A 14,159-nucleotide genomic window follows, 5' to 3' on the forward strand; every position below is an offset into this window, starting at 1 on the left:
GAGACTAGAGATTCAAGAGAAGGACCTTCCTAAAACTTTGATCATGTCACTTCTGTCTGGAAATTTCAACCTTCTCTGTTGCTTATGTGATAGATACAAAATTTGTAGATAGGCCTTCAGACATTGCACAGTTTCTTACAGCTTTATTTATCACTACTTTCAACAGAAATGTCTATTAACCATTTTGCTTCAGTGTGTGTTATTTTCTTTCCTTCAGATATCTGATTATTTTACTTGCTTCACCCAGAATGCCTTTCCCATCAATTCCACCAGAGGACAGCCAGACCATTTTCCAAGAACCATGTCCTTTCCTGTGACTTGAGCTAAAAGTGGCCTCCTCATCCTCCTCAGAATCTGCCCAGCCACTGCCCATGCCTCTCCTACAGGATTCAAGTGTCCACTGGCCGTGGAAACCATAACTGCCGTTCCTAGTCCTGGTGTCTCAGAGCACAACAGTGCCTTAGACTTTTTCTTTCCACAGCATCTATCAAGACCTCTTTTATTTCAAGGCAAGTAATGGGCCTGTAATGAATTATTTTTCTATCTTTCTTTCATCTATTTTTTTTCCTAATTGCAAACCAATTTCTCAGCTCCCTATGGTTTTAAATGTAGGAAAAAAATTTAATTCCAGCTCAAGGCAAATTATTTCAAGACTTGTGAAAATCTCTGGTGAAACCTCCAACCAACTTTATGACTTTACTTTACTTCAACAACCCTGGGGCAATTCTTTTTCTTGAAGTATTTGGTTTTACTGGATTATGATTATTCTTACCCTGCTTACGATGAAAGGGCTCCTCTGCCTCAGTGTGTCTCTGTCCCCACTTCTGTGACAACAGAACTGTCCTCAGAACAGCAGTCTCTAAGATGGTGAAGCAAGGTACGCAGAGGCTCACAGAGCAAACGGGAAGAGAGCGAAAGTAGAACAGGGGAACAGACGCAACAATGAGGAAGGGCTTGGCTCATTAGAAATTCAGATGAAGGACATCCAGTTCTTATAATTCTCTGCCCAAACCCACAAAGTACACTTCCCTCTGCAACTGCTTAATTAGCCATCTTGGTTCATTTGCAAGTGACAGGTCAGGTCTTGTTAGAACAGAAATTCAGGTGAGTGGGCCTTAATCCCCAGGCTTCCCTTTTCAAACTGACTGCTAAAGATCTTAGAGCCTAATGTGTGGCCAACTTGCATATTTTGATGGTCATTTCCTCTGGACTCTGAGTCTACTTTGTTCCCAAACCTTGCTTTTCTTTTATGATAATCTGAGTACTTTACATATCTTCATAAGCCACCTTACTCTCTTTCTGGAGCAATCAAGATATAAACAAATTCTTGATTTATCCTCTCCAATATCTTTCTTCTCCTATAAATGTCTCCGCATTATTTTACAGAAAGGAGAATAGGGTGTTTAGAATAACATTTATTATTTCAAAATCATAAATGCATGAAAGTTTTATAAACAGAATTAAGAATGAATTTTGTCACCCTCAAGACATTTATATAAATGAGCAGTTATTTTCATTTTTTTCTTAGAACTATGCACTTTCTGAATAATTCAAGCATTACAAAAATGCATTTTTGAACGTATGAAATATTTTACAAAAAGATATGCCACGTGAACTTGTCAGACAACAGAATGCAAATTCTAAAATTGGTTAAAGGTGGCAAAACTCTTAAATTTACTTTAAGTCTGTCAGGTGTTAGCAAGGGAGTGGTGTTGAGAGAAGGCACAACAGATCCAGTGATCATGGACTTCAAAACTGGACAAGCAGAGCCCAAACCCACCACTGGTGTCTCTTTTACACTAGCCAGGTGGTTATACGTATCCATGAGGTCATCTAATTTTTAAGTTACAATTCAATTTGGTGAAAACTGATCAAGAGCTCACCGAATAGAGGATACGGTGAACCGGAAGCAAAAGTCAAAGCTGGAAACGTATAATCTCTCAGGAAATTAGAAATGTAGACAAGTCTTTCCAAAGCACAGAAAAAAATAATGCTATAATGTTGAAAGAAGGTACTTTGGGAAGAAAGGGATCACTTCTGGAATGGAAGATAAAGGAAAGCTTTTTTATGGAGGTGCTATCATTAGATCTTAGCCCTGGAAATAGGTAAGATTTTATAGAAAAGAAACTTGGGAGAAGGACAAATTTGAGAAAAAGCAAAAAGTAGAAATACTTGACATTCTGGTTACATCTTAGGATGTACAGTGAGAAAGAATGGAAACTATTGATACAACCAAATCTGTATGCTGAGTCACTGTGCTTCCTTTACTAAGAAACAGTGAACTTGATGTGTGGCACCCACTCATGACTATCAGTGAGCAGTGGGCCAGGAAGACTGTTTTAGCCGTGTGGAGATGGACAAAGAGTAAGTGATGCTGAAATAGACAGATGAGAAGAAAAGAGTTTCTGGGGTTATAGGCTTAAAAACAGAGAAGAAGGAAGAGGAGAAAAATATTTTAAGGCCATGTTTTCTTCAAATCAATGCTTATCCAGCTATTTTTTTAATTTAACTTCCCAAGTCATTTAAAAGATATCTCAGTGGTTAGAGGCACACATTGCAAAGATGGAGTATTTGGTTAGATCTGTACCTACCATTAGTTGGCTGTATGATCTCGAGAAAGCCATTTAACTTCTCTGTGCCTCAACTGGAGGAGAAGTGATGAGGTCGACCTGTGCCCCTGGGAGGAGACACAGAAGAGGAGGATAATATCACGGGTTCAGAGATCCTCCCTAGGGAGTGAGGGGTTCGAACCACATATTGGGAACCCCAGACCTGGGGGCCGACACTGGAAAGATGAGTCCCCTTAGCTGATTTGAAAACCAGTGGGACTTACAGGAGGGCTGTAAGAAACAAAGACTCTGCCCATGAAGAGCATTCACACGCTTGATTACTCATGGGAACAAGGCAGAGGAAGCAGACTGAAACTGCCTGTGGCTCTGGTTGGTTTCCCGCGACCACCCCAGCGCACACCCCAGCCCATGCCGCATGCCTGCTCTGGCCCCTCTAGATCCAGCACAGTCCCCCACTAGAGTGAAGGCCGCCAGAGCTGAGGAGGGTTCACACTTGGAGGGGGACAGAGCCAGCTTGGACCCAGCACAGCATCCAAACAGAGTGAGGGTGGCCTTTACTGGCTTTCACAGAGGCGGTGGGTCTAACTTAGACCCAACCCTCAGGGCTTCTGCTCCAGCAACTCGGGCCCCACCTTGCCCCTGATAGAGCAGTGATGGCCACTAAGTACAGGAGAAGCCCTGGCTCACACCTGGCTCTGGCTCTATCCCCTCTGTCTCCCGCCCCACCTCCAACCATAGTGAGAGCTGCCAGCACACTCTGGGGGAAGACATGACCTCGGGCTCACGTCAGATCCAGCTCTCCCACCAAAGCCACTGGGCACACACAGACTGCATAGGTATGCTCCCACACAAGGACATGACTTCAAGACCAGATTAGGTAACTGTTTCATGTAATTGCACAGAGACAGAGAAAGTTAAGCAAAATAAGAAGACAGAGGAATTTGTTCCAAATGAAAGAAGAAGAAAAAAAAAACCTGAAAAAAACACAACTAATGAAACAGAGATAAATAATTTTTACCAGGTAAAGAGTTCAAAGCATTATTAATGAGAATGCTAACTGAACGTGGGTAAAGAATAGATGAACACAGTGAGTATTTTAACAAAAAACCTAGAAAATATAAAACAGAACCAGTCAGAGCTGAAGACTACAATACCTGAAATGAAAAACACAATACAAGTAATAAACCGCAGACTAGACAATACACAGGAATGTATAAGTGATCTGGAAGATAGAAACCACTCAATCAGAACAGCAAAAAGTAAAGCAAATTTAAAAAGTGACAACTGAATAAGGGACCTCTAGGACAAACATCAAGCATACTAACACGCTCATTATAGAGATTCCAGAAGGAGAAGAGCGAGAGACAGGGGTCAAAAATGTATTTGATAAAATTCTGGCTGAAAACTTCCCAAACCTTTAGAAAGAACAGATATTCAGGTATGAGAAGCACAGAGGGTCCCAAACAAGATGAACCCAAAGAGACCCACACCAAGGCATATCGTAATTAAAATGACAAAAGTTCAAGAGAAAGAGAGAATTCAAAAGGCAGCAAGAGAAAAATACAGTCACATACAAGGGAACTCCCATAATGCTATCAGCTGATTTTTCTGCAGAAACTTTGCAGGCCAGGAGGGAGTGGCAGATATATTTAAAGAGCTGAAAGTAGAAAAATCTAAAACCTAGGATACTCTACCCAGCAAGGTTATTATTCATGATTGAAGGAGAGATAAAGAGCTTTTCAGACAAGCAAAAATTAACAGAGTTCATCAGTACTAAAATGACCCTACAAGAAGCGTTAAAGGGTATTCTTTAACTGGCAAAGAAAAGGCTACAACAAGAAGTAAGAATTTAGAGGAAAGAAAAAAATTCCACTAGTAAAGGCAAATATATGGTATAGGCTGTGGATCAACCACTTAAATAAGCTAGTAGAAAGATTTGAAAAAAGTTGTATAATCAACTATAACTACAACAAACTGTTAAGGGATAAACATGAAGATGACATCAAAAAGACATAACATGGGGGAGGGGACTAAAAAATGTAGATCTTTTAGAATATGTTTCAACTTAAATAATTATCAGTTTAAAACAAGTAGATATAGTTATAAGTCAACATATATATAAACCCCATGGTAACCACAAATCAAAAACCTACAATAGGTACACAAAAACAAGAGAGAAAGTAACATAAATATGCTACTAAAGAAAATCATCAAACCATAGGGAAAGAAACAAAAAGAAGAACAGAGAAGAACTACCAAAACAACCAGCAAACAATGAACAAAATGGCAATAAGTACACACCTATCAATAATCACTTTAAAAGTCAATGGACTAAGTGCCCCAACCAAAAGACATATGGTGACTGACAGGATAAAAAAACAAGACCCATCTATATGCTGCTTAATGAAGAAATGCACTTCAGAGCTACAGACACCAACAGACTGAAAGTGAAGGGATGGAAAAAAATATTTCATGAAAATTGAAATGACAAGAAAGCTGGTGTAGCAACACTAACATCAGACAGAGTAGACTTTAAAACGAAGTCTACAACAAAAGACAAAGAAGAGCATTATGATAAAGGGATCAATACAAGAAATGGATAAAAATTCGTTAACACACATGCACCTATTATAGATGCACATAAATATATAAAGCAAATACTAACAGACATAAAAGGAGAAGTTAACAATAATACAGTAACAGTAAGGGACTGTATTACTGTACAGTGGGGACTTTAACACCCCACTTACATCAATGGACAGATCATCCAGAGAGAAAATCAATAAGGAAACAGTGGTCTTAATCACACATTAGATCAGTTGGACTTAATAGATATATAAAGGACATTTCATCCAAAAACAGTAGAATATATGTTATTTTCAACTACACATGGGACATTCTCCAGGATAGATCACATGCTCAGCCACAAAACAAGTCTCAATGAATTGAAGAGGATAGAAATTATATCAAGCATTTTTTCTAACCACAATGGTTTGAAACTAGATATCAATTACAGGAAGAAAAATAGAAAAATGAACACTGGAGAGTAAACAACATGTTACTAAAAAAGTCAATGGGTCACTTAAAAAAAAAAAAATCAGGGCTTCCCTGGTGGCGCAGTGGTTGAGAGTCCACCTGCCAATGCAGGGGACGTGGGTTCGTGCCTCGGTCCGGGAAGATCCCACATGCCGTGGAGCAGCTAGGCCCATGAGCCATGGCCGCTGAGCCTGCGTGTCCGGAGCCTGTGCTCCGCAACGGCAGAGGCCACAACAGTGAGAGGCCCACATACTGCAAAAAAAAAAAAAAAAAAAATCAGAGGAAATTAGAAAATACCTTGAGACAAATGAAAATAAAAACACAATTTTCCAAAATCTATATAGGATACAGCAAAAGCATTTTGAAGAGGGAAGTTTATAGTGATACAGGCCTATATTAAGAAACAAGAAAAACTCAGATAAACTACCTAACCATTCATCTATAGGAATCAGAAAAAGAAGAAGAAACAAGGCCCAAAGTCAGCAGAAGGAAGGAAATAATAAAGATCAGAGAGAAAATAAATAAAATAGTGACCAAAAAACAATACAAAACATCAATGAATCCAATGCTGCTTTTTTTTTTGAAAAGATAAAATTGATAAGCCTTTAGCCAGACTCATCAAGAAAAAAAGAGAGAGGATTCAAATAAACAAAATAAGAAGTGAAAGAGGAGAAATAACAACCAATATCAAAGAGATACAAAAAATCTAAAGAGAATACTTCAAACAGTTATATGCAAACAAACTGGAAGACCTAGAAGAAATGGATATATTTCTAGAAATATACAATCTTCTAAGACCAATGAGGAGGAAATTGACAACCTGAACATACAGAACACTAGTAGTGAAACTGAATTAGAAGTTTAAACAATTCTCTGCCAACAAAAGTCCAGGACCAAACAGGTTCACGAGGGAATTCTACCAAACTTTCGAAGAAGAGCTAATGCCTATCCTTTTCAATCTACTACCAAAGATTGAAGAGGAGGGAACACTCCCAAATGCATTTTACAAGGCCATCATTATTCTGATTCCAAAACCAGACAGAGACGCTACAAAAAAAGAACTTACAGGCCAATATTTCTGATGAACATAAATGCAAAAATTCTCAACAAAACACTAGCAAACCAAATTCAATAATACATAAAAGGGTCATACACCATGATCAACTGGGATTTATTCCAGGGTCACAAGGATATATACAAATAAACTAATGTGATACACACCATTAACAAAAGGAAGGATAAAAATCACATGATCACCCCAATAGACTCAGAAAAAGCATCTGACAAAATTCAACATCCATTCATGATAAAAACTCTCATCAAAGTTGGTATAGGGAACACATCTCAACATAATAAGGATCATATATGACAAACCCACACCTAACATCATACTCAATGGTGAAAAGCTGAAAGCTTTTCCTCTAAAATCACAAAAAAGACAAAGATGTCCACTCTCCTCACATGCATTTAACACAGTATTAGAAGTTCTAGCCACAGCAATCAAACAAGAAAAAGAAATAAAAGGCATCCCAATTGGAAGGGAAGAAGTAAAATTGTCAGTAGTTTCAGATAACATGATACTATATACATAAAACCCTATAGTCTCCAACCAAAAACTATTAGAACTAATAAATGAATTCAGTAAAGCTGCAAGATACAAGATTAATATACAAAAAATGTTGCTTTTCCATACACTAATAATGAACTATCAGAAAGAGAAAGCAAGAAAACAATCCCATTTATAATTGCATCCAAAAGAATAAAATACATAGAAATAAACTTAACTGAGGAGGTAAAAGACTTATACTCTAAAAACTATATGACATTGACACGGGGAGGGGGAAGGGTAAGTTGGGACAAAGTGAGAGAGTGGCATGGACATATTTACACTACCAAACGTAAAATAGATAGCTGGTGGGAAGCAGCCGCATAGCACAGGGAGATCAGCTCAGTGCTTTGTGACCACCTGGAGGGGTGGGATGGGGAGGGTGGGAGTGGGGGAGATGCGGGAGGGGGGAGATGTGGGGACATATGTATGTGTATGGCTGATTCACTTTGTTATGGAGCAGAGACTGACACACCATTGTAAAGCAATTATACTCTAATAAAGATGTTAAAAAAAAACAACAACTATATGACACTGATGAAGGAAATTGAAGACACCAAAGAAATGGAACGATATCCTGTGTTTGTGGATTGTAAGAATTAATATCATTAAAATGTCCATACTACCCAAGCAATCTACAGAGTTAGTGGAATCCCTATCAAAACACCTATGATATTTTTCACAGAGCTAGGACAAATAATCCTAAAATTTTTATGGAACTACAATAGACCCTGGATAGCCAAAGCAATCTTGAGAAAAAAGAACAAAGCTGGAGGGATCAAACTCCTTGACTTCAAACTGTACTACAAAGCTACAAGTGATCAAAACAGTATGGTATTGGCACCAAAAAAGACACATAGATCAAGAGCCCAGAAAAGAACCCACAAACTTATGGTCAATTAATCTATGACAAAGGAGGCAAGAATATACAATGGGGAAAAGACAGTCTCTTCAATAAGTGGTGCTGGGAAAACTGAACAGGTACATGTAAAAGAATGAAATTAGAACATTTTCTCACACTATATACAAAAACAAACTCAAAATGGATCAAAGACCCAAATGTAAGACTGGAAACCATAAAACTCCTAGAAGAAAACATTCCTTGACATAACCTGTAGCAATATTTTTTTGGTTCTGTCTCCTAAAGCAAAGGAAACAAAAGCAAAACTAAACAAATGGGATATAATTAAACTTAAAAGCTTTTGTATAGCAAAGAAACCATCAACATAATGAAAAGACAACCTACTGAATGGGAGAAAATATTCACAAATGATGATGACCAGTAAGGGGTTAATACCTAAAATATATAAATAGCTAATACAACTCAATATCAAAAAAACAAACAATATGATTAAAAAATGGGCAGAAGACCTGAATAGACATTTTTGCAAAGAAGACATACAGATGGCCAACAGGGACATGAAAAGATGCTCAACCTTGCTAATCATCAGGGAAATGCAAATCAAAACCACAATGAGATATCACCTCACACCCATCAGAATGGCTCTCATCACAAAGACAACATGTAACAAATGTTGGCAAGGATGTGGAGAAAAGGGAACACTGCTGGTGCGAATGTAAACAGGTGCAGCCACTATGGAAAACAGTATGGAGGTTCCTCAAAAAACTAAAGATAGAACTACCATATGATCCAGTAATTCCACTCCTGGGTATATATCCAAGGAAAACAAAAACACTAATTTGAAAAGTTACGTGCACCCTAATGTTCATAGCAGTATTATTTACAATAGCCATAATATGGAAGCAACCTAAATGCCCATCAACAGATTTATGTAGATGATATACATATCACACGTATATATCACACACACACACACACACACACACATACACACAATGGAATTCACTCAGCTATAAAAGAGAATGAAATATTGCCATTTGCAACAATATGGTTGGACCTAGAAATTATTAACCTTAGTGAAATAAATCAGAGAAAGACAAATCCTGTATGTTATCACTTATATGCGGAATCTTAAAAATAAACAAACGAATATGTATAACAAAACAGAAACAGACTCACAGAGAATAAACTAGTGGTTACCAGAGGGGAAAGGGAAGTGAGGAGGGGTGATATAGGGGTAGGGGATTAAGAGGTACAAACTACTATGTATAAAATAAATAAGCTACAAGGATATATTGTACAGCACAGGGAACATAGTCAATATTTTACAATAACTATAAATGGAGTATAATCTTAAAAAGATTTAATCATTATGTTGTACCACTGCAACTAATATAATATTGTAAATCAACTATACTTCAATAAAAAAAATGTTGTAAATGCTGTAGTTCTCTGGTAGGTTTAGTGGATATAACAAAAGCCAGTAGGGCTGTATTACCACATGAGCTCATAAACAAATTTACTTAACAAGTATACCACAGTTGACTTTGGAGTCTGGCTCCCGGGGTTCAAATCCCATCCCTGCCATTTACTAATTTACTGTGCTAAATAAGCTGTCTTCATTATTATTAGCATTTCTGTGTTATTCCCTAAACCTCCATGGATAGCCTCTAATCTCTTGACTCTCTAAAGTCTGACAGAAGCTAAACCAAAAAGAAACATTTAGAGATAAATTCAAGCAGCAGTACCATTCTTCCTCTGTCTATTAAAAAAAAAAATTCTATTGTAAAAATAGCCAAAACTCACTCCTTCCTTTCCCCTGTTTTTGGTGAGATATAATTTGCAGCAAGCATCAAAAGTGGTGCTGTAGCAAGTCGGCAGCCTCAGAAGTGGGGAAGCAGAGACGAAGGGAAAGGTGATGAACAGTGTTTTGGAGAAATCAACTTCCCTAGAGCTCTGCAGTTTCAAACATTGGGCATTCAAATGAAGAGAGCTCTGTTTCTATACTGAAATGCTTTTGCTGATTAGGACACATGGCACTGAACAGAGGATAAAGCAGGCCCCAGGCATGAGAGCAAAAGAATGAAAAGGCTGTGGATACAGAGTCTTGCATCCTGAACCTGACAGGTATGAAAGAAACAGCTAGAAGAAAGACAAAACATAAGAAAGAACAAAGAAAAATAGACTTATCGTTCACATGATGTTAAATGGATCCCTTTGGAAACATGTGATTTCTCTGTCGTTAATAGACGCACATTCTTTGAAAACACTACCTGTTGTTTGCTTGACTGAACGTTCAAAAGGCACAGAAGTCTTTTAAGATCTGAATAGTCCCTAGGAGAAAGAATAACACAAGGGGATATGGGGATATGTGTATACATATAGCTGATTCACTTTGTTATACAGCAGAAACTAACATGACATTGTAAAGCAATTATACTCCAATAAAGATGTTAAAAAAAAAAAAGAATAACACAGTGTCAACCAACAGAAGACTCCAGGTGAACTAGTCATGTTACCCACTAGTAACATAGAACACTGCTACTTGGAGGCCTGCTTTTATAGACTGAAACATATACATGCTAAATGTTTCTGTAGAACTCTAGAAATGCACAAACATTTCAGTAAACACTGTACCCCAGAGCAGCAGTTGTCAAGGATCTACTCTATTTCTCAAAAAGCCATTAAATCTGGTTGCTGGCCACTGCCTGAGTTAATAATTAGCAAAGACTCAGAAGGGAGTTACCTGGTGATGATTCCTTGTTGTTTTTTATCCGTTGATTTTTCTGTGGTCTTCACTTTTTTGTCTTGATCAGGCATTGTAAAACATCAATGCCCCAGAATTAACATCACATTCCTTTCAAAGTAAACTAGAAGGAAAAACTTTAGTTGGGTTATGTGCTCCAACATATTCTCAATTAATGCAGGCAAAATTCACTTATAACATTTATTTAAATATGCACAAACTAACATTTATTTGTAATATAGCAATATAAATGCTAATATGAATAACATTTACTATTTATCATTCAAAGGCCTTTGGATACATTTAGGGCATAGCTTATAATTATAGTAGTACTTTAGCCTATATTTTCTGAGTCATTCTTGATTTCAAATATTCTGACCCATTACCCCAACAAGTATTGTTCTGCTTGTCAGGAAAAGTGCCCCAATTTGGGGTTTCCAAAATATGCATAAGCAAATACCTGAAGTCCAACTGACACTTTTATGCCATCTTACTTGTCTTTCTCGGCAAGTTTCCTTAACAGTAGAGTACGCTGCTACTTCAGGGAGTTCCTCTCTCATCGTGGTCATGCCCCTAAAAATCCCAGAGAAAGCTCCACCCACTTGCAAATAAGCATTACAGTGTCAAGGGCAACACACAAAGTGTCCTTGGGTTTCCAGAATTCCTAAAGTTTTTAAGCTGAATCCCCATGTGAGTCAACTCTAGTCATAACCTCTTCTGCAAGAATTGGGTCAGTCTTGCACAGCCCCTGGACTCACTCAAACATCCTGTTAAAAATAAGACAATGGGCGCATTGTTTTAGACAATGGAGTTGTTTATGCTAATCTCTGGGTCACCAAACTTAACTTAATTACAGTTTTGTCTCTCCCAGAAATGGGAACTTAAACTAGCCAATCAGGAATCTCCTGATCAGCACTAGTTAGGCAAGCTGCCTGATAAAACCCTCTATCCTCTTTAGGAAAAGTAACCTTGCAATAACCAATCCGTTTTTTGACTAACTCCTAATGAAGAATAACTTCCTCGTTCCTGCCCTCTTCTGCCTATAAAAGTCTTTCATTTGTACAGTTCCTCAGAGCTCCTTTCTATCTGCTAGATTGAATGCTGCCCATTCATGACTCACTGAATAAAGCCAATAAGATCTTCAAAATGTACTCAGTTGAATTTTGTGTTTTAACAATCCAGACAGTGAGGCTGCCAGCCTGGGAACACAACCCAATAGGCATCTCACTCTTCTGAATTAGGCTTTGTAGTCATTATGGTTGGTCACCCTTCCTAGGATAAATTTTAATACTATTTCCCACTCCTACTCAAAAGGTTATTATGAGTTCACTAATGGAAACAATTTATTTGTTTACCCTTTCCTTAATCAATTTCTGACTAAATTGTTTTAGAATAGAAACAAAAAGAAAGTTGAAGATACTCATACTTTCAATTACCTAGCAAATACAAAATTAAATGTACTATTGGTTTAATTCTTGACTGGATGTAAAATTTTCCAGTTGCGCTTCAATGCTACTGCTTGACTTCAGAGTGTTTTTCAGGCATGAAAAATCATGCATTATTGTCCTATAATTCCATGCCTCAATGTATTATGAAATTGATGGTCAAAATCCAAGTGTTTCAGAGGTATTTACAGGCAAAAGGAATGTGCCAATGGGTATTTTACTGCAACAGAATCTAGTGACATTTAATTTTGTGAAATGAACAAACACAGTTTATCTAAGGATTTAAAAATTATTTTCCCAATATTGTTGTCATACTTGTGACAAATAGTTGAGCTGGAACTAAAAGCTGAAAAGCAAGGCTCTCATCACAGATGCACACCAAGAAAAGCACAATATCAATATTTTAGGATTGTGCCCAGGACCTAGCACCATGGCTTCATTCCCTCAAGAAATATTTATTGAACGCTTACTATGTCCAATCTCAGACAGAAAACTACTAAAGATAAAAGAGGATATCCCAGATATAGGATTCTACTACAAGCAAAGAAAAACCCACTTAGGAACTTTAAACTATGTTTTGTGAGATATTCAGATAGAGAGATGATTTAGCATCTGTTTAAAAGAAAGAAAGAAAAAAGGAAGGAACAAAGGGAGAAGTAGGGAGGAAAAGAGGAAGAATGGATGATCTGTACATAATTTTTCAAAAGCAAGAGATCCAAGTGCTTTTCATATATAGATATTAAAATGCCCCAAAAGTTCTAAAATAAATGGAAATCCAGTCAAAATAAATATAATCTAACTTTACTTTTCCCTGAAGAACAGAGGGAAAATTCCACATAGACACACTGGCCTGTCAGCTTCAAATTCTGCTCAAACCATAGCTCCAGACCATTTTAGAAACAGGGACGTGAAAGTCACAGTGATTAGTACATGAAAATGTGTGGAAAAGCTCACAGGCTTCTGATGCTAGATGATATCTCCCACAATCAAACCCTGCTAAACACTCTGTCTTATTCCCTTGTTTAATCTCTGTAATTTTATTGACCCAGTGTGTGAACAGGAAATAATCCTCTAATAGTTTTATCAGTTTAAGATTAGCTTCTACTCTGTGAGCTGGAAGAGTGAAAATAGATAACTCTCTGGAAATGTTTCACTTAATTGAACAGTAAACAAATTCACCAGAATCAGAAGAAATAGGCAATTGCCTTTAGGATAAAAAACAAAATCCTTTCCACTTGATGGCTGTTAAAATGGAAGCTGTTCCAAAAACAAAAAAACTTCAAGAACTTGGGAATACTATAAAATATTTAATTTAATCCCATCTTTAATTAACAAAAATGATAACACTATACCAAAGGCTATACTTCAAAACTGGTGGGTGGCAGGGAGGACAGTTCATCTCTTAAGTCATTTCCTAGAAGCAAACAACTTTCTGAGGAAGTGTTCCTCAGAGGGCAAGTGAGGGCAAGAGCCGTGCAGGTAGAGTTTGCCTCAGAGCCAGTGTCCAAACCTGAGGGAAGGAGTGGTTGGTAAAGGGCCCTGAGGGAGGTCCTAGCCCCTCAGGTGTAAGGGAGCAGGATCCTATGGGGCCTTCCTGGGGCAGACCCCTCCCCCATCCTCTGCCGTAGCTCCTCTCCGAAGTAGTATCTGATGCACATTTCCTGACTTGTTTTACAGATGCTAAAACCACCATCAAAAGGAAGAAATTAACTAGTTGATAATCGTAAGCACCTATTGGCATCTAAGGATTGATAATGTTAATACCCTGTAACCTCACCATCAACCAACCAGACAATTGTGCATGAGTGGATCATATACCCTGGGACTCCCCTCCCTCACCTGGCCTTTAAAAATGTTTTGCTGAAACACATTGGGGAGTTTAGGCTTTTTGAGC

At 37.7% G+C, this 14,159-nt stretch overlaps 1 protein-coding gene across 1 annotated transcript in view; it reads right to left on the reverse strand.

Annotated features, from left to right (window-relative positions):
- NEK10 (NIMA related kinase 10) overlaps positions 1–14,159 on the reverse strand; it is a 312,540-nt gene that overhangs the window by 287,597 nt on the left and 10,784 nt on the right. Inside the window, exons 3-4 of the mRNA XM_060021364.1 lie at positions 10,821–10,944; positions 10,348–10,408 (exon numbers count right to left, since the gene is read on the reverse strand). Coding sequence (XP_059877347.1) covers positions 10,348–10,408; positions 10,821–10,894 — 135 coding nt within the window. The 5' untranslated portion in view covers positions 10,895–10,944. The remainder of the gene's footprint in view (positions 1–10,347; positions 10,409–10,820; positions 10,945–14,159) is intronic.

Source organism: Delphinus delphis, chromosome 10, assembly GCF_949987515.2.
Source record: "Delphinus delphis chromosome 10, mDelDel1.2, whole genome shotgun sequence".
Classification (NCBI taxonomy): Eukaryota; Metazoa; Chordata; class Mammalia; order Artiodactyla; family Delphinidae; genus Delphinus; species Delphinus delphis.